Here is a 24,687-nt window from a genome sequence, read left to right on the forward strand (position 1 = left end):
ACCAATAAACAAAATAAATAAATACATTTTTATTCTCTTGTAGTAGCTTGGTAGTTTTCCTGTTATTTAATCAAGAGGCGCAGAAAACATTATGCGATTCTGCGCATGTCACATTATGATAATATAGTAACAGATTATGTCAAAGTATAAAAGGGTTGAAATTTGTCAGTTTTTCAAGGAAAAAATTCCTGTACTACATAATAGTACAAGGATTTTTTTTTAAATGGCCAAATGGTCAACTTTAAAAATGTGTATTGGTAGCATGCGCATGTCATTATGATAATATAGTAACCAATTATGTCAAAACATAAAAGAAATTTGGCCATTTTTCGAATATGTCATTGTACTAATAGTACAGGGATTGTTTTTCAAAAGATGACCAACATATTAATTAATTAAAATTTGTATTGAGGTGTGCAGAACACATTATGATATATAAACCGATTATGTAAAATATGAAAGGGTCGAAGTTATTTTTTTTGTCGGTTTAAAATTTGTATTGAGGTAAAAAAAAAAGAATAAATAAAAATTCATTCTTTTCTAGTAGTAAATAATAAAACAAACAAAAAATGTGTAATGATAAATTCTTATAATTCAAAATATCTAAATAAATACATGTTTGCCACACAATATTCAATATTATACAGTACAGATATTAATTATAATTATACTAAAAACGATCAAAACATTAAAACCTGTAGCTGAACATTTTGATTCAGCTGGGCTCTCAATTGCAAATTTCAGAGTTATTGCAAAGACAAGGAAAACAATTATGTTATACCATAAAGCTCTGCCATTTGTTTTTGATTTTTCTTTTTGCTTATTTTATTTATGTATCCATTGAGATCCAGTCACTGATATCGACAGCATTGTCAGTTTTTCTGTAATTTGCCTTTTGATTTATAAACTAAAAAAGTAAATATCTCGTAATAAGTATTCTAAAACATCCCGACATATTTCCATGGTACATTTGAATTCATTCACAATTTAAAAACATAATACAACTTTACTCATTAAAAAATGTATTGCTGTAATCCTCAATGCACTTGGCTAGAACATACATCTGTATGAGCGCCCTTTTACTACAGTGCATGTCCACCTACACATCCGGTGCTGCTGCACATATTTCATGAAATATACTTCTATCTAATTATTGTATAATATTTTGAAATGGTTTACATCAAACACATCAAACTTTATGTGACAAAACAATGTGATGTGCCCATATTATATATAGACACAATGATGTCATATCACTACCATATTTGGGCACATCACACTTTTTTTTGTCAAACTAGTAGACATACAAATGGATGTGTGATGAAACTATGTTTAAGTTTATGTAACTCATTTTTAAGTTTTAATAATAAAAACAAATGGTCTGTTTTACAGTACAGAGTTTGCTCAATAACAACATACTTAAATGCCAAAAATTAAAAATATTTTTATCCATAAACATTTAAAATATACCTATTAAAACTATTATTCTATTTGACAGATTAGTCAAAGGTCCAAACAAAGTATCCCCTGAATAGAAGATAATATAAATTGCTCCCCGTTTGTTTCACGAGTAGGTGTCTCCTTATGGCCGTAGTGTTAAAACATATTTCCACTTGTTTCGCAAAAAGTGTCCCCTTAATGGAGGAGTTTCAATGCAACAAACACTCTTACAAATTCTATAAAAAGTCTTTAGATTAGAATGTGTTTCTTCCCAAATAAGTGACATGATAAAAGTATAATTCATTGACAGATAAAAATGATCATATTAATTACAGTGCTTTGTAGATATACAATAATATACACAGAATATTGTGTGTGGATTACTCAGTCTAAGGATGTCAAAGTTCAAGTATTGAATCAATTACAGGTTCAGTGCCTTCCTCCCTATGATGGTGTGATTTCTTTTTCTTTTTTTTCTTCTTATGTCGAATTGCAAGTGGTTCAATTCCTATTACCATGAAAAAGAAAAAAATTACATGAATTCTATCGTTTTAATATAAATATACATAAATTCTATTTGTCCAAAATTCTATTTTGTCCAATATGGTATAATAAGGTATAATAGGGAACATAGGATTTGCTACGACCAAACTAGGCCATATTAGTTAATTGAGCACATGCGGGAATATTGGGACGTGTCATCGCCTCGACACAGGTTTCTAGGTCCAGGCGACGCCCAACAACACATCGATTGACCTGACCTAAGTTGGTTGTCTGTCCTCGGTAATTGCAAATCAAAAGCTTACTAATATTCAGTATTTTTATAATTAAAAGTATATATTTGTATACAGCAGAACCCTTTTTGGGGGCACACCAATTTGGAAAAAACCCTATTACCGTAACACTTTTCCGTTTATGTTGAGATAGCATTCTTAAGTGAGCACCATTTGAGTCTAAATATCATTACCTGAATCACCAAGTGTTGGTAAAGCGCCAAGACGGCCACCACCAACAGCCGGTAGTTGTCCAAGTGGCCCATTCAATTTGCTAGCATCAGATGATTCATCAATGTTGTTTTCAGGCTCTGCAACGATCTCATCAGCTGTGGCTTTTTTGTAAGATGGTAGTGAAATGTGGGGTGTTGGTTTGTTTCTAGAAATTAAAATTTGTGCATAATTAAAATTCCATGTCGAAATGTTTTTTTGCATTTCAGAATTCTAGACACTGACTTTTATGTTTATGCATATATATATATAATACTTACTCAACACCTGTGTCATTGTTAGATGTATTTCTTGTGGTCATCCTTGGACTTTGATCCCCAGCTTCTAAACAAATTAAAAAAACTCAATATTTTGACCTCAGAAGTAAAGTTCAGTATGTAGTTGTGTTGGCCAGAGGTGGGTGGGGACATCCAGTCTAAAGCTCATAAAGGGGTGAGTGGCTGAACGGTTAAGACAGTAGAATCGTAATATATTGCATTATGCTAAGGGTTAGAGACTCACTAGCTCATGGTTCTGGTAGTAGAATGAGTCTTCTTGGATAAGGCTTACAAACCGTGTACACAAAAGTGTACACAATAATGCTCATGTACACTTTAAAGAACCTAGCACATCTTTTAAGATGAGTAGGAGGTTACCCAGTGTACTAGCTCACACAGCCCCTGTCGTGCACAGACATAATGGCGCCGTAGTTGGCAAAAGAGAAAAATGTTGTTGAAAAGGTTAACATCTATGTCTATAGTACCATGAGCACTATTGTGAATATGACGCTATATAAATCTTATTATCATTATCTTGTTTTCCTAATCAACTATTAACGTCCAAACTAGTAAGTATATACAAAGCTTTACCTGATGCAACCAATCTGCCACCCTTTGATAGTCTGTCACATACTTGCTGTAGATGTTTCTTCAGCTTCATGCTGTCATTAGGCCTAACAAGTGATACAGGGTTTGCTGCTTGGTCTTTGGCAGACTTTGCTAGGCATGTTCTCAACAGGTTTGTTAAAGCAGCATCTGTCACTTCTTCCCAGCCCTTAAAATAAAAACAATTTTATTGACCATGTTTTTGATGTTAGGGAAATATGGAGTGGACCTTGGTGGTTTAGATGCTTGACAGAACAACTCCACTCCCAAAGGCTTGAAATAAGACTTGTTTGTGAAGAGCATCTTGTGTATATGTCTTTGTGTTTATTAGCCACTAGCCTTAACGGCTGCGTGGCTATCTTGCCTCTTCAGGAGACTTGTCTCCACACTGTCATAAAAACATATATAATATATATTTGATTTGTTCTTGAATGAAAGATGAACCAACAATTCCAGACCAACTAGTTTTAGCAAAGCAAAATTCACATTACATTATAACATCTAAATGATTAAAAAACTGTAGTGGAGCTGTACCTTGGTGGTTAACATGCTTGCCAAGGTCCAGGGTTCAATCTTGACCTAGTGCCAATGACTCTTTCAACTCCCTAAGCCTCAAATGAGTTTATAAGCACGATAAATTATAAAATAGTTTACCCATCCTGTAAATGGCGAATTACTTGCTGTTGGATGCATATGAGAAAAATAACCCTATGTACATACCTGTTCAGACTGGACAGGTACATGGTGTGATAAAGCTGCCTGTAGTACATTCACCTCGGCATCAGTTAATTTATACTGTAGCTTGATCAGAGTTGTAATTATAAGAGTTGCACAGCTGAGGCCCATGCAACAACGAACCATAGCTTTCTGGTTTTCTTCTATGCCTTCTGCTAGTTTTAAAATCTGAAGTAGAAAAAATAATTATTAGTTTTTAGGCAAGCTGCAATAGACCTTTATATTTATTACATTTGCATATCTCTATAGCCATTTTGAAACATGCCCTAATCGGGTTGAAGCAGTCAGCTTTAGCATATTTATTTCTACCTCAAAGCCTAAAATTCCTGAACTAATCGCTCAGTACTCAGGTGTACAAGAAAAGAGTAAAAAAAAGAATTTAGTCAAATGAAAATGAGAGATAAGTTTTAAGATGCGATTCTAAATTGTACTACAGTTCCTCACTTTATTTGCCAACCGATTCCAGAGTTTCGGACCGACCTGTCGCGGAAAGTTGATGCTCTGGTAAAGCAAACATGCTTTACCATTATTCAAGAAGTGTCAAAAACTAGTATTATACATTAGTTAACTGAAAATCAATTAAAGATATATTACTGTCCCCCAAAAACATGTAAAAAATAAAATCAGACTTTTGAATAGGTACTGTAGTTTTAACAAAGTTTATCACTTCCGTTGGAAAAAACCTTACATAAAATGACATTCAACCAAAAACCCACTGGCTGGCAGCCAATTTGACTATTTTTTTCTTAAAATTACAGTTTTTCAGGTAAATAATTTGTTTCCCGACCAAATTTTTAGTAAAAGTAAATAACTATTACATATGTGACATTAAAATGGCATATTAAAAAAAAATTACTTTTCTAGAAGGACAACATATCTTTAAAATATTGTATGTATTTACCTGTCGATAAGTACCATCTAGTAGTGTATCCAAGTTATTCAATGGTGCTGGTGTCTTGTCTTTAAATCGAGTCAAAAGTCTTCGTTGAATAGCACGAAACTGCTTTGCTCTTTGATCCAACAGCTCCTTGAATTGGTCATGGTTTATCCGAAGCTGGAAATAAAATCAAAAACATATTATGTTTTTGGTATAAATATATGTTGAAGAAATAATTTCCATCATTTTAAATTAGTAAAATCATATCAGATACTAGAAAATATGTCATATTTTATTGACAGTTCTGGCCTAGAATCACTATACTCAAGTCTATGACATATTTTGTCAATAGATAAAATTACCTCAAGATGGGCATCTATGATTTGGCCATATTCAGCAACAGGTAGGCTACCTGAATAAGAGCATTCAAATCCTTTGACACCTGCGTTCTTGTGGTAGATCACAAGTCGATCAATAAGCTCATTAACCATTAACCACATCGACTCTAACACATCAGACTGAAGACGATAACGCTCTATTAATAAGAAACAATTTTATTTATTTTACAGAATACTACTGGGAGTTTGAATAACAGCAAAATGTTTATTTTTCTTGCATTGATTGTAAAGACCAATTCACACACATGAGAGGTAATGGTAGAGGTAACTGTAAGCTGAAATCAAAATTAATCTTAAGACCGTTTACAAAAAACGCAGAGTGGAAAAATGGTTGAGTGGAAACCTACTCAAGATCCACGTGGGATGAGCTACGTAGTTTTTCACTTACCGTTTCTGCTCATCTGTGTAAATTTGTCTTAATGGTTTACAATTTACTTACGAGATGACTTTGATGCCAAAATAACAGTCTTTGGCCCACCATACACCTGAAACCCAACTGCATTACCATTCCCACCTACACTTTCAACATTCATATCTGAAACAATTCATTCATTTGGATTTAAAGATTTACTAAAATATAAAGCAACAGTTGATAGTTTGATAAGCGACTGGGCATCTAAAATAAAATTAAATAGGGACAACCTGTAAGCTTTTAATTTTCTACGACCAACAATGCAGGACCTATGCATTGATGCGTTGTTGATCGTTGGTTGACCTCTTTCAAACTATGTTAAAGAATAGAATGAAGAAGTACACCATCCCCGCATCCAAACAATGGATGGATTTGTTCCTAGGTTATCGGATGTCTCAAATTAAAAAGCTCCTTAATGACTGCCCTGTTTCCCTCTTACATATCAATGCTTTTTACTAACTTGTGACTGTAAATAAGTTGAATATAAAATTTAGTTTTTCTTTTCAATATAACTACATTTGAGCTACTGTATGTACTAGCCAGTCCAAGTACCTTAGATTGTAGGTAACTGTAATTTAGTTATGTGGGTTTTTGTTTTTTAGGTTTACTGATTAGTTTCTTTTGGTTTGTCACATATGCCTTGAGCACATCTTATTATTATTATTGATCTAAATGTAATTCAGGTCAGCTTTAATGTAAAAAATTTACCTGCAAAAAGTTCTGTCAAGTTAATAGGCGACTTGTTTGTGTCCAGTGTGATCTTATGTTGAGCAGTGCTGAATGGTGCACATGCCTTGCAAATTAGTTTAAATGGCAGCTTTATTTCGCAGTGTGATACCCGAGGTGCTCCTGTAAAAAGTAATAATAGTGTATCATGATACAGTAATAATAATTCTTATGCATGCATATAATACAGTGTAACCAATTTTTCCTGTGGAATAAACTAGCAGGAGTTTCAACACTACGTCCAAGGGAAAAATCCCTACTTTATAATTAAAGACACTAGAGCAGTAATTTTTTACGTTTTGTAAAATAATGCATATATATATATATTGACTTGCACTGATGAAGGGCTAGTGTTGCCCGAAAGCTCTGCTAACTTTTCTGGCTGTTTTACTTTATCGTTTTGATTTAGCTTGTCGCTTTTTTTTTTGTATCTCCATTGAGATCCAGCCACTGATACCCACAGCATTGTCATTTTTTCAGTAATTTGCCTTTGGATATATATATAATATACATTTAAAGACATTAAATCAGGTAATTTCTTGTCTTAAATGTGCGTTCTAAGGTAAATAATGATAAAAAGAGAAAAACAATGCACTATACCTAAGTAGTCGTAGACGTTTCTAGGCTTAGCTTAGTAAGGCTTAGTTTTGTAGGCCCAGTGGCGGATCTAGAGGATGAATAGGGTGGCTAGCCACCCCCCTTTATTCTCAAAAAAAAAGGAAGAAAAAAAGAAGCAACATACCCGCGACCGTCGCTAGACATGGATTCGACGCACCTGACTCTTTTTTTTTAAAGAGTTAAATTACTATTTATGAATTCAAGAGTTTAAAAAGAAAACGCTATTTAAAATCTTCAGAAAATACCCACAAAACTGAGTTATTTTCAACTGTACTGTCAACGCACCTAAATTATATTCCTTGTATACGGCGGATTACAGATCTTTAAATGATGAGCTTTGCCCCGTTGTTAAATTCGCTGATGACACTAGTACTATTGGTCTCATAGTTTCAAACAATGATGAAAATTATCGTAGCGAAATACAAAGATTTGTTAAATTTTGTGACGATAATTATCTCCAAATAAATGCATCAAAAACAAAGGAGATGATCATTGATTTTAGGACTAAACATAAATTTAAATTTCAACCAATCACTATCAAAGGTAAAGAAATTGAAATTGTTGACCAGTACAAGTATCTAGGAATTGTTTTCAATGATAAACTGAGTTGGGGAGACCATATAGACTTCATCAGCAAAAAATTAAGTCCCAGAATGTATTGTATGAGAACTTTATATAAATTTAACTCCTGTGATTTGATGTTACTTTCGTTCTATAGATCCGTTATATGTAGTGTTTGGACGTATTGCCTCTCCTGTTGGGCTGGTAATGTTACCGGAGGGAATAAAGGACGCCTTGAAACTTTCATCCGTCGGGCTGGTAAAATGATTGGTTTGGAACTGCCTTCCTTTACCGATGTGCACCTAGAACACCTCCAGAAAGATTTCGAACGCATTGAGTCGGATGCCTCTCATCCTCTCCACAAAGTGATCATAGACCAACTTAATCCAAGTGGTAGATTGAGGCTCCTCAGTGTGAAAACAAATCGATTTGCTAAATCCTTTATTCCCTCCGGTATCATCCAGTACAACAGGAAGTCAAGAAGATAATTTTATATTGTAATTTTTTAGATGTTTTTATATGAATGGTTTTATGCTATATTTGTTTTTATAGTGTTTTCTTTGTTATTATGACGAGCAATGAATTTCCTTTTTGAGGATCAATAAAAGTTATCTTATCTTATCTTATCTTAAACACAAGCACTCCTCCTACTACCAGCGTCACGTTTTCTAGCTCGAGCCTCGTGTGAATGCTGACGTCACCACGCTCCAAAAATACACCATTTTCCATTTCAGTTAATTATGGCCTTGGCCCTCTGTGTGTGCAAGCGTGGTATATTTACACCCCTGAGTGGAGTGTAATATCGAGAACTTTTTTCTCGCATATGAAGGTTTTTTATATAATAATGGTATGCAGTATAAACGATAAAAATAAACGAGAAACATGGTGTTCTTTTATTATTTCATAGGCATAAAATAAACATGAAATCCACCCCAAACCCACCCCTGCTCGGTGCTACACACCTCGTTTGCCACTTTCGTGGCCACCCTCACTCGTCAGATCCTAGATCCGCCACTGAGGCCTAGCTGGTAAAGAGCGGTAACGTACGAACATTGTACGCTAGCTATAGGCCTAGCCTGATGTTGTCTCGTTGCTGAATTAATTGTCTTTCTATTTCCGTTAATACAATAGGCCTGGTATTTTCGCTGAAAAGTTCTTTTATTTGGTTACCTTTCACGCGATCGATTACATCACAATATGAAAATATCAATCCGCGCATGATGGACGCAGGATTTATAGTGGGCCGCTAAAATTATTAGAATCAACTTCACATTTTGAACAGTTTAAAGACGAAAAAAATATAGTATTTATTTTGAAATAAAATGTAGTGTGTGACCTTAAATTAGTTAACAAAAACATAGGTCTAGGGTCTTTAAATTAGAACATACCATTTGGAAGTGTAAATGTAGCAGTAGCCTTGGCTGTTAGTGATGATGGTAGGCAGTTACCCTTCATGTATATTGATGTTATCACCTCAGTTGGACCAGATGAATCACCTATAAAAAGAACAACACATGTTAATTGAGTTATTCAATTACGCGATCTCAATTTAGTCACTTTTCAATCAATTTTAAAGTTTTATTACATTCTACATTACAGTAGATAATTATCTAACCATTAACCATTAGGACAAGAATGATGACTGGAGATATAATCGTAACAAAGCAAGATTCAATTTCATGTATAGATTGAAGAAGGGGTTATTTTATGTCATGGAAATTTAAGAGGTGGGTCAATTATAAGGAGTTTCGAAACTGGATTAAAATGGAAGTCAAAATAAGTACTAAAATAATAATAAATAGAATAAATTCCTTGTTATATCTATTGCTCCACAGGACAAAATCTTGTTGGCAAGTAGACATGTTTCGAGACTCACATCCAGTTTGTAACAATGTTGTCGTTAAGTGCACATGAGCATTTTATGTACACTGGACCTATGGTTTACAGTCCTTATTAAATACATTAAACATTTTTACCAATAAACGGGATCTTAAAGGTAGTAGGATTGGCAGCCAGTGGATACGGGGCATATACTAGAAGTGTTGAATCTTGTACATTCATCGTACTTGTAAGAGATAGCTGAAAGAAGGGATAAAAAACATAAACACACTTGCTACACTCTCAATTAAAGATATATTGTCCCACTGAAAAATAATTTATTTTTTGTTGAATATGTCAATTTAATGTCACATAATAGTTATTCACTTTGTCTGAAAAAACGTAATTTAAACAAAAAATTTATTAAATTGGCTGTCAGACAATGAGTTTTTGGTTAAAATTAACCTTCTTGTTTTTATAAGTGAAATAATTATTGTTATTGTTTTTTTTCTACAGAAATGAATAACTTTATTAAAACTACAAAACAACCTATTCAAAGTCTGATTTTATTAGTCTTCATTTCTTTTAAATTTTAAAGTATCTATATTATAAGAGCGTTTTATGTATGTTCATTTACACAAATCTATACACACATGGTATCAAAATGATTAGAATTGTACTGCACTTTTAAAAGTGGGTATTTTCCTGGTAATGAATAGATTTCTTTATGTTATGTAATATTTTACTGAAACTATTAGTTTTGTTACATATTCATTTGATGATAGAATATAAAAAAATTCTGAAATTGTTTTTGGAAATGTAAATGAGGTATTTGATATCTTACCTTCACAGAGATAGATGGGATCGGATCATCATCTTGTACTTCACTATCTAATGGCATTGACTAAAATAAGATATAAGTAGAATGACTAGGTTTGCATACAACTTAATACAACCTGGTGTTATAAAAGAAACACAGGTTAATCATACTCTGATCAGTGTAGATAAAAATGATATTTGTAGAGAAAAGTAGGCATCATCTTATTTTTACCACTGATAACCCACTAAAGCTCTGTCTACACTATCAAACTTTATGCGACAAAAAATGTTCTGCCCATATATGCACATGATGATGTCATATTAATACCACATCACACTATTCTTGTCAAATTTGTTTGATAGTGTAGACAAGTCCTTTAAGTTTCAGGTGGGGTCCTACTGTTGTGAATCAGGCAATACACCGGGAGATCCCCTACTCTTTTCGAAAAGGGTATACTGCGCTCTTTAACATGCACACGAACCATGTTGCACATGGGACAAACAGCTTAATGTCTCATCCGAAAGATGGTGTGCTATCTACATGCATGTACTGGGTTCTTTAACATGCAAGCAACTGCTTAACCGTTTCATCCGAAAAAACCGGTGCACCAGTTAGAACTCCAGTTTCTATAGCAGATATACAGTATGTCGCTCTCCTATGTTTGATGCGACTACTGTACATTAAGGAATTTACAGTTTTTAGTAGTGTACCTCTTGGTGGTATACAGGGTATATTAAGTTTTTGACATCACTACATCACTGAAACATTTCTAATTTAAATAAAGCAAAATATTTATTATCTTACCCTTGAAGTATCAAAATGGTTTGGCACGACAGCTTTTATTATAATACTATTTTCATTCATTTTTGTTGGAATCATATCTGTTGAATGAAAAGAAGTAGGTAACATTAACATGATTTTGATGTGGGACCTAGATCATGTGACATCACTGAATGTTATCTGACAGTTCTTATTTTCTATTTGATGAACATGTATTGTTACAAACGAAGAGAACAGTCTTTTAACAATCAACAGATTGTCCCAAAGATTTTAATTACAAAGAACTAAAAAGTTGGGTTGTTAAAATGTTTTTGAAAACTTTGGTAGAATGTGTATCTTGAATTGAATTAGGAAGATTATTCCAGTTTTGGATCTGCAACTGCAAATGCTCAATAGGTCTAATAATATAAGTACAATTTTAGTAGTAATAGTAGTGTAGCGCATATACAGAAAATCATCTCTTATGCAATTAAAAAAAAAACCCATGTACAAAAAAAAATGGTGGGAAAAGATGAGATTTCAGCAGTTGAGACTACGAGAGATAGAGATTTACACTTAGTCATCTACAGTAGAGATTTTACATCAAGAAGAAATTATTTGGAAATCCTAGGAAATGTTGGTTTTTTTTGGAGCTCAGCAAATACTCTATAAACCTGAAAATTCCAGAAAATGGGAATTCTAGATAATCGTACGATAAATACTTACCGGTCTTGCCAAGTGCCTTCCTTATGGACATCTGTAAATGTCTCATCTCCTCATCTTGTTCTTCGTAGTTGATCTCCCTAGACTCTGGTGGAGCAACGCTAAAGATGGATGGATCGGTACCAAGGTAGCTACACATAAGATGCCCATCTTCATCTAAACTTACGACAGCTCCCTTAAGTTCTCTGAGACAGTAAAACAAAAATTATAAAAGACTACAGGGAGTTTTATTTAGTGTAAAATATAAAGTGAAAGTGTGGTTGATATGCTTGCTTAACAAACCCAGGGTCTTTGGTTCGAACGTTTCAACAAGGTAAGCCAGGTGGTTTAATTCATAATGTTCAAAACACCTGGTTAAAACTTGGTTACTTTAAGTGGTTACAATTTGTTACTTTTTATTAATAGTAGTAAAGGTTATGAGAAAGCACTAAAGGACCACATTAGTAATACCTGAATGTCGCTGTTTGAATACAGATAGGAATGTAGTCCAGTTTTGCAGTCCACTTCAACTGTATGTCTTGGTATATCATCAACTGACTTGTGTATGTTCCTATTATAGTATTTATGCTACCTTCACCAACTATGTAAAACAAACAAGTTGGTGATTACTTTATAATTACCATTATAACATGGGTTCAAGGATGTAGCCAATCCGACACACTGAAATCAGTCACATGTGCGCTCTATATTTTTTCACTATCATGCAATGGAGTGCAAAAAGTGTGCAACACAAAAGCATAACAGCACTCTGTGTGTAAATCAAATTGCACGATTTACGAGTAGGAACTAGTCTGCCCGATTTAAAAAACAAATAAACACACACCACACATATATCTTGTCAATTCTGGTACACGACTGTTTTTCTAGGCTAGCTAGGCTAGGCGGTGATTTGGTCGCCGAGCAGAGTGGTGCTTGCCGTGGTAGACCTAGCTTCTAGGCTAGGCCTAGATGTATTCACCCAAAAAGGCAAGTGAAAATAGCTCATAGACCCATATTATAAACAAATAAGTCTAAATTTGTATGTTAGTGGAGATTCGACGCACTCTCTGGTATTCACAATAGATATGTAAATGTATGTGGATTTTTGGCAGTCAGAGATTAACGCCACATTATTATAATTGATCAGTTAGGGCACTAATGGTATTATAAAAAAAAGTAGTGAGTAGTAAACACTTACTTGATGTATATGGGCAGAAACAGCTGGGGTTATACTCCAACTTCTTCATAAATTTCAAATTACCATTTTCCTTTAAACATACAAAAGAATGTTCACCTACACAAAAAAAACCCATTAGATTAGATCATTAAAAAATGGTTGTTAATAGAACCCACATGATTAGAAAGTATGAGTTAGTTATTATATTATAATTAGTAGGTTATCACGATGAAAAAAACAAAGAATTTGTAAAAAATAGTTTACATAACTTACCTAATATCAGAATAGATGTTGCTACATGAGTAAAAATGTATAAATCAAGAACCTGCTCTCCAACATTGAATGACCAATCAACCTGATAAATTAACAAGAATGGAAACATGATGATAACATCATATAGTACATTTAAAGTGGGCAGTATAAACCAAGGTGGTGATATAGTGGAAATAGTGCCATATTTACCAATCACACTTAATTCAATAAATAAAAAGGATTTCCCCCTTTTCCCCTTATTATAGGAGAACTTTTAAAATTAATGTGTGATTGGTGAATGCAGTTACTGGCTTGTTTATCTGATGGTATTTTGAGGTTTTTAAAACTGTTTGTATTTTGTCCTAATAGGTAAATGCAATACCATGGATTGTACAGTGTAATTCACAGGATATTAAGTGTGATTGTTGAATACAGTTTCTTGCCTACAACCTTTTGTTTAAATCTGATCATTTTCTTAAAACTGTTTGTATTTTGTCCTAATAGGTAAATGCAATACCATAGATGTTTAATTCACAGCTAAACCTACATTTATCTTTTTTCCTGTTGAAATCTTCTGAGATTCTGTTTTGTGCCCCGATTCAGTAGCGACTGCCAGCACTTGGTATCGGTAGCTTTCTACGTGCCAACTCGATGATATAGTTACAAACGAATCTGTTCTTTGCATATATTTCACTGGACCGGGCAGAAGAAAGCCAGGAAGAAAACGACTGAATGAGAATGTCTCCTGTTCAAAGAAAGATACTGTACCGTCCATAGACTGCACACAGAGAAATTCCTTTCCTGAAATGAAGAAAATATTGTAAAATTATATTGTACAGTAGAAACACTCTTCTGGATGGCCCTTATTCGGAGGACAACATTATTAAATGGACACTTTACCATGAAAAGAATATGGGAAAAACCCTATACAGGAACACCTCTGTTAAGAGGACACATTATTGGGTTCCAAACGCATCCCCTTAAAGATGCATTGTCCCCAAAAAATGAAAGATTAATAACTTTGTAGTTTTAATAAAGTTAATCACTTCCCTAGAAAAAAATAACGACAAAAATTAATGTTTTCACTTATAAAATGACAAAATAAATGGTTAAATTCAACCAAAAACCCATTTTGCTTTAAATCACAGTTTTTTAGGTAAATGCATTTTTTTACTCCAATTTTTGGTCAAAGTGGATAACTATTAGGTGACATTTTTTAATAATTATTTTTTCAGGTGAACAATGCATCTTTAATAGAGGTTTTACAGTATCTTATGTTAATGAGTCTATGATTACTGTGACCACTTTATGTTGGAATTAAGAACAATGATTGATGTGGAATTCTGAAGGTAATAGCATACCTGGATACAAGTAGGATCTTACAAAATGAACTTACCTTTCACACCACCAAAGTTTCCTTTAGTCATGTTGTATGATGTCCTTTGTAAGTTGTGTTCATACATCAGATTTAACTGGTAATGGCTGCCATGCTCAACAGCACCTTGTGAACCTATATGAAAAACATCAATGGCATATTTGAAAGGATTGCTGGTAAAGGACTATGTGTAAAGGCTGGTACAAAATGCGAAGCAAACAGCAATATACAAAGTGAAATTTGTGGAGGCACTATTTATCTTTTAGGTGAAAGCCATATATTTGTTACTGAAAATACCTTTAACACCAAAGATCATCTTACAATATGGATTTCATTTCATTTGTTCAGTAAATTTTACAAAAAAAAATCATGTTCATTTTGGACATGCAGAACTGATTTAGCTAAATATTAATATAATGTAAAGCATAAATGTGTTATTTCTAAGCTTATGTACATTCAGGTTATGTATATATTCTTTTCTTATATTTATCAATCCAAAGGCAAATTACTGAAAAATGACAATGCTGTGGGTATCAGTGGCTGGATCTCAATGAAGATACAAAAAAAAAAAAAAAGCGAAAAGCTAAATCAAAACGATAAAGTAAAACAGCCAGAAAAGTTAGCAGAGTTTTGGGCAACACTAGCCCTTCATCAGTGCAAGTGAAGGAATTTGGATAACGTCACATCTTTTCTTATATTTTATAGATGTTACCTGATAAGCTGTATACTGCCAGTTTTCTTGGGTGCAAAACTGCTACATGAATTCCATCAGATGCCCTGTAAAATATTTAAATTATTATTTGATTTCGCCATCCATTACAGTAGTATTAATTTAATATTTTATTAATTTAGTGTATACTCACGAGACAAATAATCCTGACTCTAGGCCTAGTATTGGCTGGGGTAACTGCATCTCCAGAAGAACATCTTGACCTTTCCCATCTTCAGCATTATGAGGTTTAGGGTCAAATATCCGTATTATACCATTCAAACTACCAACGATTAATTTATCTGCAATGTCAATCCAAAAACATTATTAAAGTACACAAAAATCGTTCCTTAATTAAACAAATATTCAATTCTAGAACTCAAGCACCTTTTCATTTTCATATTAGGGAGATTTCGATTTGCAATGATGACCAACCTAGGCCAGGTCTATCGTCCTTGCCTGGACCTAGAAACCTGTTTTTGAGATAAGAAGTGAAGACACACGTCTCAATATTTCCACATGCGCATACTGGACTAACATGTAGTTTGGTTGTTAGTTGTGCAAATCGAAAATGCTTTTATTATACGTTTTGCTTTTACATTATTAAAATGCTGTCTGGAGGATCTAATATTGTTATTATTTAGTGATTAGGTTAACTGTGGTTGGTCCTGGTCTCCCAAATATTTTTGGACTGGAATATTGGACAAAATTAATAAAAACGAAAAGAGAAACACTACCATTATTAGGATGTTTGTTATCTACACAAGAAACACAAAGCGATCCTTGATCAAACACCTCGTCTGAGCCTATTTTAGTAGACCACCAATCACGTGCCTTGAACAGAGACATAGTAAATACCTAAAAAGAAAAGAAACACCATCAAATATTATCATATTATATACAACTAACTTAAACAACAAGCCCATGTCTAGCCTACATTACATAACAAATTAAAATTATCATTATTTATTAGTAATATGAATATGTACTAGGCTTAGCTAATACTATTATTGGCCTAGTAGCCTAGTCTAGGCTAGGTAGGTCTTAAACTATAGGCCTAGATATCATTGGTAGGCCTAGGCCTACCATATACGACTACTAAATCCCCAGGGAGGAGGTCTAGGCGGGTATCAAACGATCGCGGACGATGATCGGTGCTTCCTTCCAATCCAATCCTAATCACATGGAACCTCTAGACTAGGCCTAGCTACCTACCTAGGCCTAGTCCTAGCTAGGCGCCTACTAGTCTAGAGGACTAACTAGGCCTAGAGAGGCCTAGGTAGGCAGCCTAGCTTACTACACGGGCAATGGTACTACATACAAAGACAAAATGATCTAACGGCCTATATACATTCTAGTTAAATTCAAGATTACCTATAACTATTTGAAATTCATTGAATAATGCTTTAACTATACTACAACAACATTTTAACTGTTGTTGATACGAAAACAGCGTCCTTCGATACGATAACCCGAGCTTCTATGGTACGCCTGAACGGACATAATAGTTTTAACTATTATGACCCGTTTAAAAACAAACATCATTAAAACGAAAGATTGGACTTAAATTATTATGACAACTGAGTTCGAATTTTTAAAAGATATACCTAATAATTATTATATAACAATATTTAAATTCGTGAAACAAATAAATGTATTTTTAGAAATCTCACTCCGATGAAATTGATTTTGTGCTTGCCGCCCTCTACAGAAAAATGTTGACAAGCCGAGCGTCGTAGAGGGCTAATTATAGTTTTGTTTTGAAGTTACTATTTACCACCAAATCCTTTATTTTTAAGATTCTTGAGGTGAATATTAATTATATTTTAACTGATATTGGCATGTCAAATTTACCCATCTTATAAGCACAATTAATTGAATAACTATCACTGTCTGTTCCTGTAACTAGGCTTAGTTTTGGGCTAGGCCTAGCCTCGTACCTAAAGCAGTGAGGCTTCGACCTAGTGTAGGGCCGGCCGGCCTAGTTATTATTCGGTCCGGGACGTTTCGGCCCAGGTTGTCTGTCACACTTTATAGACCCGCAGAAGCAAATGATTGTTAATGGTATTTGGTAACCACCGTGTGTGTATTTTAATTTACTTGTACTTTTAAATTACATGTCAATTTATTAATTTTGAAAACGCGGTCAGTATTCCTCCGTAACGTTATCATCCAATAAAAGAATAGAGAGAAAAGAAAAGGTAATCAATTTTTATTTCAAAATGTTATAATCGCAATTAAATGTAATAATCAATTGTTGTATATAGTTATTATTTAATATCATAACAATGGGCGAATATACCCAGCTTCCTTCCACATCATTGATTGTATTTGCACTTAAATAAGCATACTGTAATCGAAATAATATAATATTTCTCACTCAGTTCTAAAAATATTTAAATGAAATAATAAAATCTACGTACGTTTGTATTGGTGGTGTGCTATACAGCATAAACCCTCATATCAAGTGTAGAATGAATTCAGAAAGAGTCAATACATCTTTCTACGTTTTCTAAATCATCTAAAGCTCTGTGCCCAAATATGGTAGTGGTTACGGTATCATCATGTCCATATATGGGCACATATTTAGTTGTCAATACATCTTTCTACGTGATCGTCCGCATCTACAGCTCTGTCTACACTATCAAACTAGTTTGACAAAAAAGTGTGATGTGCCCAAATATGGTAGTGATCATGACATCATCATGTCCATATATTGGCACATCACATTCTTCTCGTTATCGTCTGCATCTTATGTTAGGAACAAAAAGTGTGATGTGCCCAAATATGGTAGTGATTATGACATCATCATGTCCATATATTAGCACATCACATTCTTCTTGTTATCGTCTGCATCTTATGTTAGGAACAAAAAGTGTGATGTGCCCAAATATGGTAGTGATCATGACATCATCATGTCCATATATTAGCACATCACATTCTTCTTGTTATCGTCTGCATCTTATGTTAGGAACAAAAAGTGTGATGTGCCCAAATATGGTAGTGATCATGACATCATCATGTCCATATATTACTAATTAGCACATCACATTCTTCTCGTTATCGTCTGCATCTTATGTTAGGAACAAAAAGTGTGATGTGCCCAAATATGGTAGTGATCATGACATCATCATGTCCATATATTAGCACATCACATTCTTCTTGTTATCGTCTGCATCTTATGTTAGGAACAAAAAGTGTGATGTGCCCAAATATGGTAGTGATCATGACATCATCATGTCCATATATTACTAATTAGCACATCACATTCTTCTCGTTATCGTCTGCATCTTATGTTAGGAACAAAAAGTGTGATGTGCCCAAATATGGTAGTGATCATGACATCATCATGTCCATATATTGGCACATCACATTCTTCTCGTTATCGTCTGCATCTTATGTTAGGAACAAGAGAACTAGAAAATAAGTAGGGATCATAACATCATGGCTCTAGTTCTCTATAAGCCACCGGAATTTCTGGAGCCGTTTCACAAACAAGAAAGAAGATTCGTTTTTACGGGAAAAGAAATATTAATTAATCAAGATTGGGAGAAACTTGGAGTTGCCGCTGTAGTTTGGGACACTGTATGTATACACTGCCTTTTGTTTAATACAAAAATAAAAGAATAACATTAGAAATAAAGTAATGTGCAAACTTTGTTATCTTTTGTATACTATAGTTACACATTATAGGTATAGGCATCATGTTTGAGGTACACCACGACGTACATGTATTTCCAGTTTCGATCAGTAATCTTCGATTGTCCTCAAGACCAATAAATTGTCTAGAAAATAATGTAAAAAAAGTATAAAAACAGTTTATTTTAAAAACTATTGTTCCAGTACTATAAAATTCGTCACTAAAATCACTTCAATGAAATGTTTTGGTGACTCTCTTTATAACACGTCTGTTTATATAGGCTATTGTTTTAAGTGAGTACCTGGAAAGAAAAGTAGATGCTGGCGAATTGAAGTTGAATGCAAAGAGGCTGTTGGAGCTGGGTGCCGGAACTGGACTAGCAGGAATGGTTGCTGCATTGTTAGGTACGTTAACTTTACATGACCATGTAGTGATCAAAGCAATCTAACAAACAGTGCTGAGATCGCCTTGTCAAGATACGAATTTGTGACGGTCCTTTGATCTTATGATTGGCTGCGACAAATTCAAACTAGGCGGTTACCAGTTACATTTGCGGAAGCCAGTTGGCCAAAACGAAAATCAGTCAAACGTTTAGAGGTGTGCAACTGATCATGTCGCAACCACTTTTGAAACCTTTGATCTAACGGAGGTCAGCATCCTGTTGTTAAATTTCCTTGCTGGAACCATGAAGTTATTTCTCCATGCTGGAACGTAAAAATTATTAGCTAACTTCGATATATAATATTTTATATTAATAGTAATAGTTATTCACAAGTTGTTTAATTATTATAGGCCCTATGTTGATATAAAGTTTGCGGTACACAACGTATATTAGTTCTCACTCCTGAGGACGATCAAAGCATATTGATCGAAACGTCGAGAAACTCAACAGTTCTTTTTCAGAACTAATATACGTGGTGTACCGCAAACTTTATATCAACATTTGATTTCGCAATGCCAACCTTCAAACAATATATTAATTATTATAACAACCCAACATCAAAGTACGTGTCCCAATAGTGGTTTCCCCTGAGAAGTGGTGTCTCCCAAGAAGTGGTGTCCTCTGTGTCTCTTTAATTGGAGTTCTACTGTAATTTGATTTTTCTGTGTTAAATCGTTAATTATTTTGATTTTCCCAACATTTCAGGTGCGAAGGCTACACTCACAGACCGATCGGAAGTCATTGGTAGTCTCATAAAAAATGTTACCATTAATTTTAAAGACGACCAATCCAATATTGTTGTAAAGGAACTTGAATGGGGAAGAAACCTAGACAGCTTCTCGGAAACATATGATTTTATAATTGGCGCTGATATTATATATATAAAAGAATCTTTCGCGGTCTTGTTGAAAACATTAACGCAACTCACTCACATTAACACCAAAGTGTTACTGTCTTGTCGAATTCGGTACCAGAAAGATTTAGATTTTCTAGAAATGCTGAAGGATACATTTTTGGTGAATGAAGTTTATTTTGATGAAGCGAAAGGTGTTCATATTTACCAAGCTACAAGATTATCCGTCAATACATGAATTTCTAGCCGTTACAGGGAAATGATTACGGTACATCATATTATATCATATTTAGATAGGCGACAGAGATTGTTATACAATTTTAATGAAAAGGAATTTCATATTTTATATAAGCAATCATTAGGCCTATTTAGTGTTCATCGTATTGTTAAATAATGGTCAATTTTGACTATAACTTTTATGTTTATAAATATACATGCTATTTTTCAAATAAAAGAAACACTAAAAAAATGTTATTCAAAAGAATTATATTTTTAAAATTGTTTGTACATTCGAATATAGCGACCCGAAATAAAATGCCATGAATTAAACAGGATTAAAACATAACATTTCCTTAGTATTTTAGCTAGTTCTGTTGCTTATAGAAGGCAATTTAACAACACGATCAGTGCCGCGCCCCTTAACACTTAACACATGATGATCGAGAATGGTTCGAAAGAGCCCAAAAGAAATCAACATTGAACAATTATTTAATGTATAAAGATAAACCATCATTCAAAAAATATTTGGACGACAAAATTGACTTTAAAGGAGTAAATTTAAAATTTAAAGCTAGGTCTAACTGTTTGGATCTTGAAGGAAGAAAAATTGGTTGGCACGAGAATTCTAATGGTAGTTGTAAATTATGTATCAATGGGTCAATTGAAAATATTAAACATTTCCTTTTAGAATGTTCTGATTTAAATAATATTAGGTATAAGGTGTTTAAAATTAAAACTTCTTTATATGAAAACAATCTACAAGAGTACTGGGACATATTTACAAATTGTTCCGCTGACCTAAAACTTCACTATTTACTTGATTTATTTTCTGAGAATGCCACTTGGTTTTGTAGTTCAACTACTATACTTTTTTTCAGGGTTATTTAAAATTTCAGTTCGTTTTGTCAAACGATTCGTCATGTTATTTTGCTTTTTCTTTTTAATTTTGCTTTGGAGGGACCGTTAGGTATTTTCTAACGTGTGCCACTGTTACTCAAGTGATTCCATTAAATTGTATTGTATTGTACAGTACTGTTGGTATTTGTCGCAGCCAGACACAAGATCAAAGGACTGTTACGAGTTCCTATCTTGGCAAGGCGAGCTCAGTGTCCTGTTAGATTGCCTTGCTTATACCCTATTCATATGTGTTAAAAAATTCAACATTTTATGTTTATTTTGTAGGTAGAAAGCTGTAACAAAAGAAACAATATTTTCGACCTCTAGTGCAAAATAATGGCGTACCCGTTTTTAGACAATAAAAAGACAGTTACATACTTAAAACGATCTAAAGTTATGATTTTTCTGAGCGGTTTTGATTGAGACAACAAAGCGAGCTCACTTTCGGCTAAACTAAGTGAAACCTATCCCGATTCGTCCGCTGTGTTTCAGTTTCCAAACTTAGTAATGAAATCTGTCGAGGATGCTGTTAAAGATGGAGTCCGTATGATTATTATCGACAATGCCTCTGAGTTGATTGATGATATGCAAGAGTTGTATACATTTGCTCTTAATAATCACTACATTGAAATGGCTATAAAGAGTGGAATTGGAGAATCGATGTATGTGCCGATTAGTCCCACATTTTTTGGTTGGTTTCTGAACGAAGCAGACTCGAAGGAACTGAGACAATATGGAAAGAAGGTGCTCAAAGGCAGCTTTCATGTTAAAGATTTTGCTGATGATTTTCGAAAACATTGCGAAGAACCTTCCATTAAAGGTGAGGGGAAAATGACATCATCACCCCATCCCCTTCGCCGTACTTCTGAAAGATACGAGCATGTTATTCCATTTCCCATACAGTATATAAAAAACTACCTCTATTTACTACGGGCCTGAACATATTATATTTTACTGACTGCGAAATTCCCTGAATAATAAATGGGAAAATTGTCAAACCTGAAACTTCTACAGTATTTATTAAAGTCATTACTGTATTATATTATTATTTATTAAATATCCTTAGTAGTAAGAAACATTAGTTAATTAATACGCCTACATTATTGGTATCTGTTTTATAAATATACAGTCAATGACATGAAAATGACTGAATATTTCACGAAGAACTTGTTATATTCTGTAATATGAAATAGATATTGAATTATTGAACTCTCAAAGTACCCTAATATGTCGATACGGAGTTTCAATGCCTTTTCTAATACTGGCTTAAATACCCTTTTTTTTCCATTCATCATATTATTGGTTTTATTTCTGTATGAATTGTTATATTTTTATCTTTTCTTTTTAATATAGACTTAACAAGTTATTTTACCGCTGATTACATTGATGTTGGCGATACAATGCTTCACTGTACATCGATGTATCACGCTCAAGACGGATTTAAAGAATATACCAAACGTGTCGCAGGACATATTGGACAAGTGTTTAGCATTAAAGTTCTTGGTTTTCTGATAACCCCTCGAACATTTGGCGCTCGGCTTAAACTTGACAATGGCGCTCTTACTTTATGGGACAGTACTGACCATCCCGATACAAAGCAATGGGAACCTTCGTTTTTTTCTCCCACTAATGGTCGTGGTAGCAGGGCACACTTATCGTTGTTAACAGCACCAGGGGTTAAAGCGGTTCAAACTGGCGTAGACTTGACAGAACTGGTTAAAGACCCCTTCCCTGCAATTTTGGACGTTTTTGGGAAAATAATACATATATATCACTTTAAAAACATTAAACCATGTCATTCCTTGTCTTAAATGTACGTTTTATGGTAAATTATGATAAAAAGTGAGAAACAATGCACTACCTAAGTAGCTCGCGGCGATCGACCTCTCGTGGACGGTCTTAGGCCTAGCCTAGCTAGGCTTAGTTTTGTAGGCCTAGCTGGTAAACATCGATAACGTACGAACATCGTACGCTAGCTATATACCTAGCCTGACGTTGTATAGTTGCTGCATTAATTGTCTTTCTATTTTTGCCAGACTCCGTTGATACAAATTGGGGAAAACCCGGTATTTTCGCTGAAAAGTTAGGAGTCTTCCATTTGTTTTGGCTTCACGATCGATCGAAAAGTGGGCGAATTACAGGTGAAAAACAAAAATATCAATCCGCGCGCAATGCATTTTGGGATTTATAGCGGGCCGCTATAATTATTAGAATCGATTTATTTTTCACATTTTTAACCGTTTAAAGACGAAAAAAGTTATCGCAATAGGACCATATAGTATTATTTTTACATTAAATATAGTTTGTGATCTTAAATTAGATCTGAAAAACGTAGGGAATGGGGCTTTAAGTTAGAAGTTGAAACACAGCATGATGAAAACATTCCAACTAAACCGATTTTGAATAACACTGGTGTACTTCGTTGTTATGGCAAAGGCCGTGCTATATTGTATCTTAAAGAACCGGTTATATTATCATTTTTGATGTCTGGTTGTAATCTGAAATGCTAAGGCTAGACCTAGAAACTGTTCACTGTTAAATGCACATTTAGTATGCACTAATTAAACAAAAAATGAAAGCACTCAGAAACTGAGTGAACTACTTGGCAAAATATTGCCACAGAGGGCGCATGTTAATATTTCTGCCCAGGTTAAAAGAATACAGATTTTAATTTTTTTGTGAAGTTAGTAATAAAGCAATTTTCTTGAATTTCAATAGGCATTTTCTGTAAATACCTATTCTATTTTGCCAAATAAAAGATTGTTGATTTTACCTGTGAATTTTCCGCTGACTAAATCAGTTTAGATAATATATCTCCAGTCTAGAACGAACGATCCACCAATCAAATTGATGTAGCCTAGTAGGCCTACATAGGTCTACTCAAGAAATTGAATACACGACTTTACACGTGTTTACCTTGATCCAGATAAAACACTGGATTTATCCCTACATCCGCTTTTTTGTATATCCTAGAAAATAGTCAACGCATAATTAAAGAAAATAGGAGTAGGCCTACAAAAAAAAACCAACTAAAAAGCTATCAATATTTAGAAGATTGTAGACATTTAACAAAACTCATGGTTATTGAACAAAACACGATTATGACAAACTATGTTTTTATTCATTTATTTACCGATGGGCGATACATTATATAAATAATTTAATATATAATAATAATGATAAATTATCATAAATACAAGAATTTTAACAATAGAGGTAAACATTTAAAGATGAATTATCTACAATTTTCTCTCTCTCGATCACCACTAATGCTAAATGCCGAGTTTTGAGTTATCCGATTACTCTGATCAGGTTAATGGCCCAACATTCTAAAACTCGTCCCTCGGAATAGATTCATTTATCGAGATAACTGCGGTTTCCAGCTAAATT

General features: G+C 33.9%; 3 protein-coding genes across 5 annotated transcripts; 2 read left to right on the top strand and 1 right to left on the bottom strand.

Annotated features, from left to right (window-relative positions):
* Nucleotides 1-626: 626 nt before the first annotated feature.
* LOC140040624 (protein PTHB1-like) lies at nucleotides 627-17,926 on the bottom strand. Of its 2 annotated transcripts, none has more exons than XM_072086695.1 (23): nucleotides 17,670-17,926; nucleotides 15,984-16,104; nucleotides 15,401-15,548; nucleotides 15,250-15,314; nucleotides 14,559-14,672; nucleotides 13,710-13,963; nucleotides 13,184-13,265; nucleotides 12,932-13,027; nucleotides 12,205-12,334; nucleotides 11,758-11,939; nucleotides 11,077-11,153; nucleotides 10,297-10,356; nucleotides 9,611-9,713; nucleotides 9,023-9,130; nucleotides 6,438-6,578; nucleotides 5,757-5,852; nucleotides 5,282-5,454; nucleotides 4,944-5,096; nucleotides 4,028-4,210; nucleotides 3,293-3,476; nucleotides 2,705-2,768; nucleotides 2,408-2,592; nucleotides 627-1,948 (listed from the first exon to the last, which is right to left on the bottom strand). In XM_072086695.1, the coding sequence occupies exons 2-23, from the start codon at nucleotides 16,093-16,095 to the stop codon at nucleotides 1,839-1,841; spliced, it is 2,820 nt and encodes a 939-aa protein (XP_071942796.1). In that variant the 5' UTR covers nucleotides 16,096-16,104; nucleotides 17,670-17,926; the 3' UTR covers nucleotides 627-1,838. The 2 variants fall into 2 exon arrangements, with proteins under 2 accessions (XP_071942796.1, XP_071942795.1); XM_072086694.1 differs by lacking the exon at nucleotides 17,670-17,926 and adding an exon at nucleotides 16,621-16,721.
* Nucleotides 16,979-20,635, top strand: LOC140040628 (protein N-lysine methyltransferase METTL21A-like). Of its 2 annotated transcripts, XM_072086699.1 has the most exons (4): nucleotides 16,979-17,054; nucleotides 18,652-18,831; nucleotides 19,167-19,290; nucleotides 20,034-20,635. In XM_072086699.1, exons 2-4 carry the CDS (start codon nucleotides 18,691-18,693, stop codon nucleotides 20,417-20,419), a joined length of 651 nt encoding a protein of 216 aa, XP_071942800.1. In that variant the 5' UTR covers nucleotides 16,979-17,054; nucleotides 18,652-18,690; the 3' UTR covers nucleotides 20,420-20,635. The 2 variants fall into 2 exon arrangements, with proteins under 2 accessions (XP_071942800.1, XP_071942802.1); XM_072086701.1 differs by lacking the exon at nucleotides 16,979-17,054 and having other exon boundaries at nucleotides 18,338-18,831.
* LOC140040627 (2',3'-cyclic-nucleotide 3'-phosphodiesterase-like) lies at nucleotides 17,073-24,437 on the top strand. Its single transcript, XM_072086698.1, has 3 exons — nucleotides 17,073-17,447; nucleotides 21,583-22,117; nucleotides 22,651-24,437. Exons 2-3 carry the CDS (start codon nucleotides 21,805-21,807, stop codon nucleotides 23,106-23,108), a joined length of 771 nt encoding a protein of 256 aa, XP_071942799.1. The 5' UTR covers nucleotides 17,073-17,447; nucleotides 21,583-21,804; the 3' UTR covers nucleotides 23,109-24,437.
* The last annotated feature ends 250 nt before the right edge of the window (nucleotides 24,438-24,687 follow it).

Source organism: Antedon mediterranea, chromosome 2 (genome assembly GCF_964355755.1).
Source record: "Antedon mediterranea chromosome 2, ecAntMedi1.1, whole genome shotgun sequence".
In the NCBI taxonomy this organism is placed as follows: domain Eukaryota; kingdom Metazoa; phylum Echinodermata; class Crinoidea; order Comatulida; family Antedonidae; genus Antedon; species Antedon mediterranea.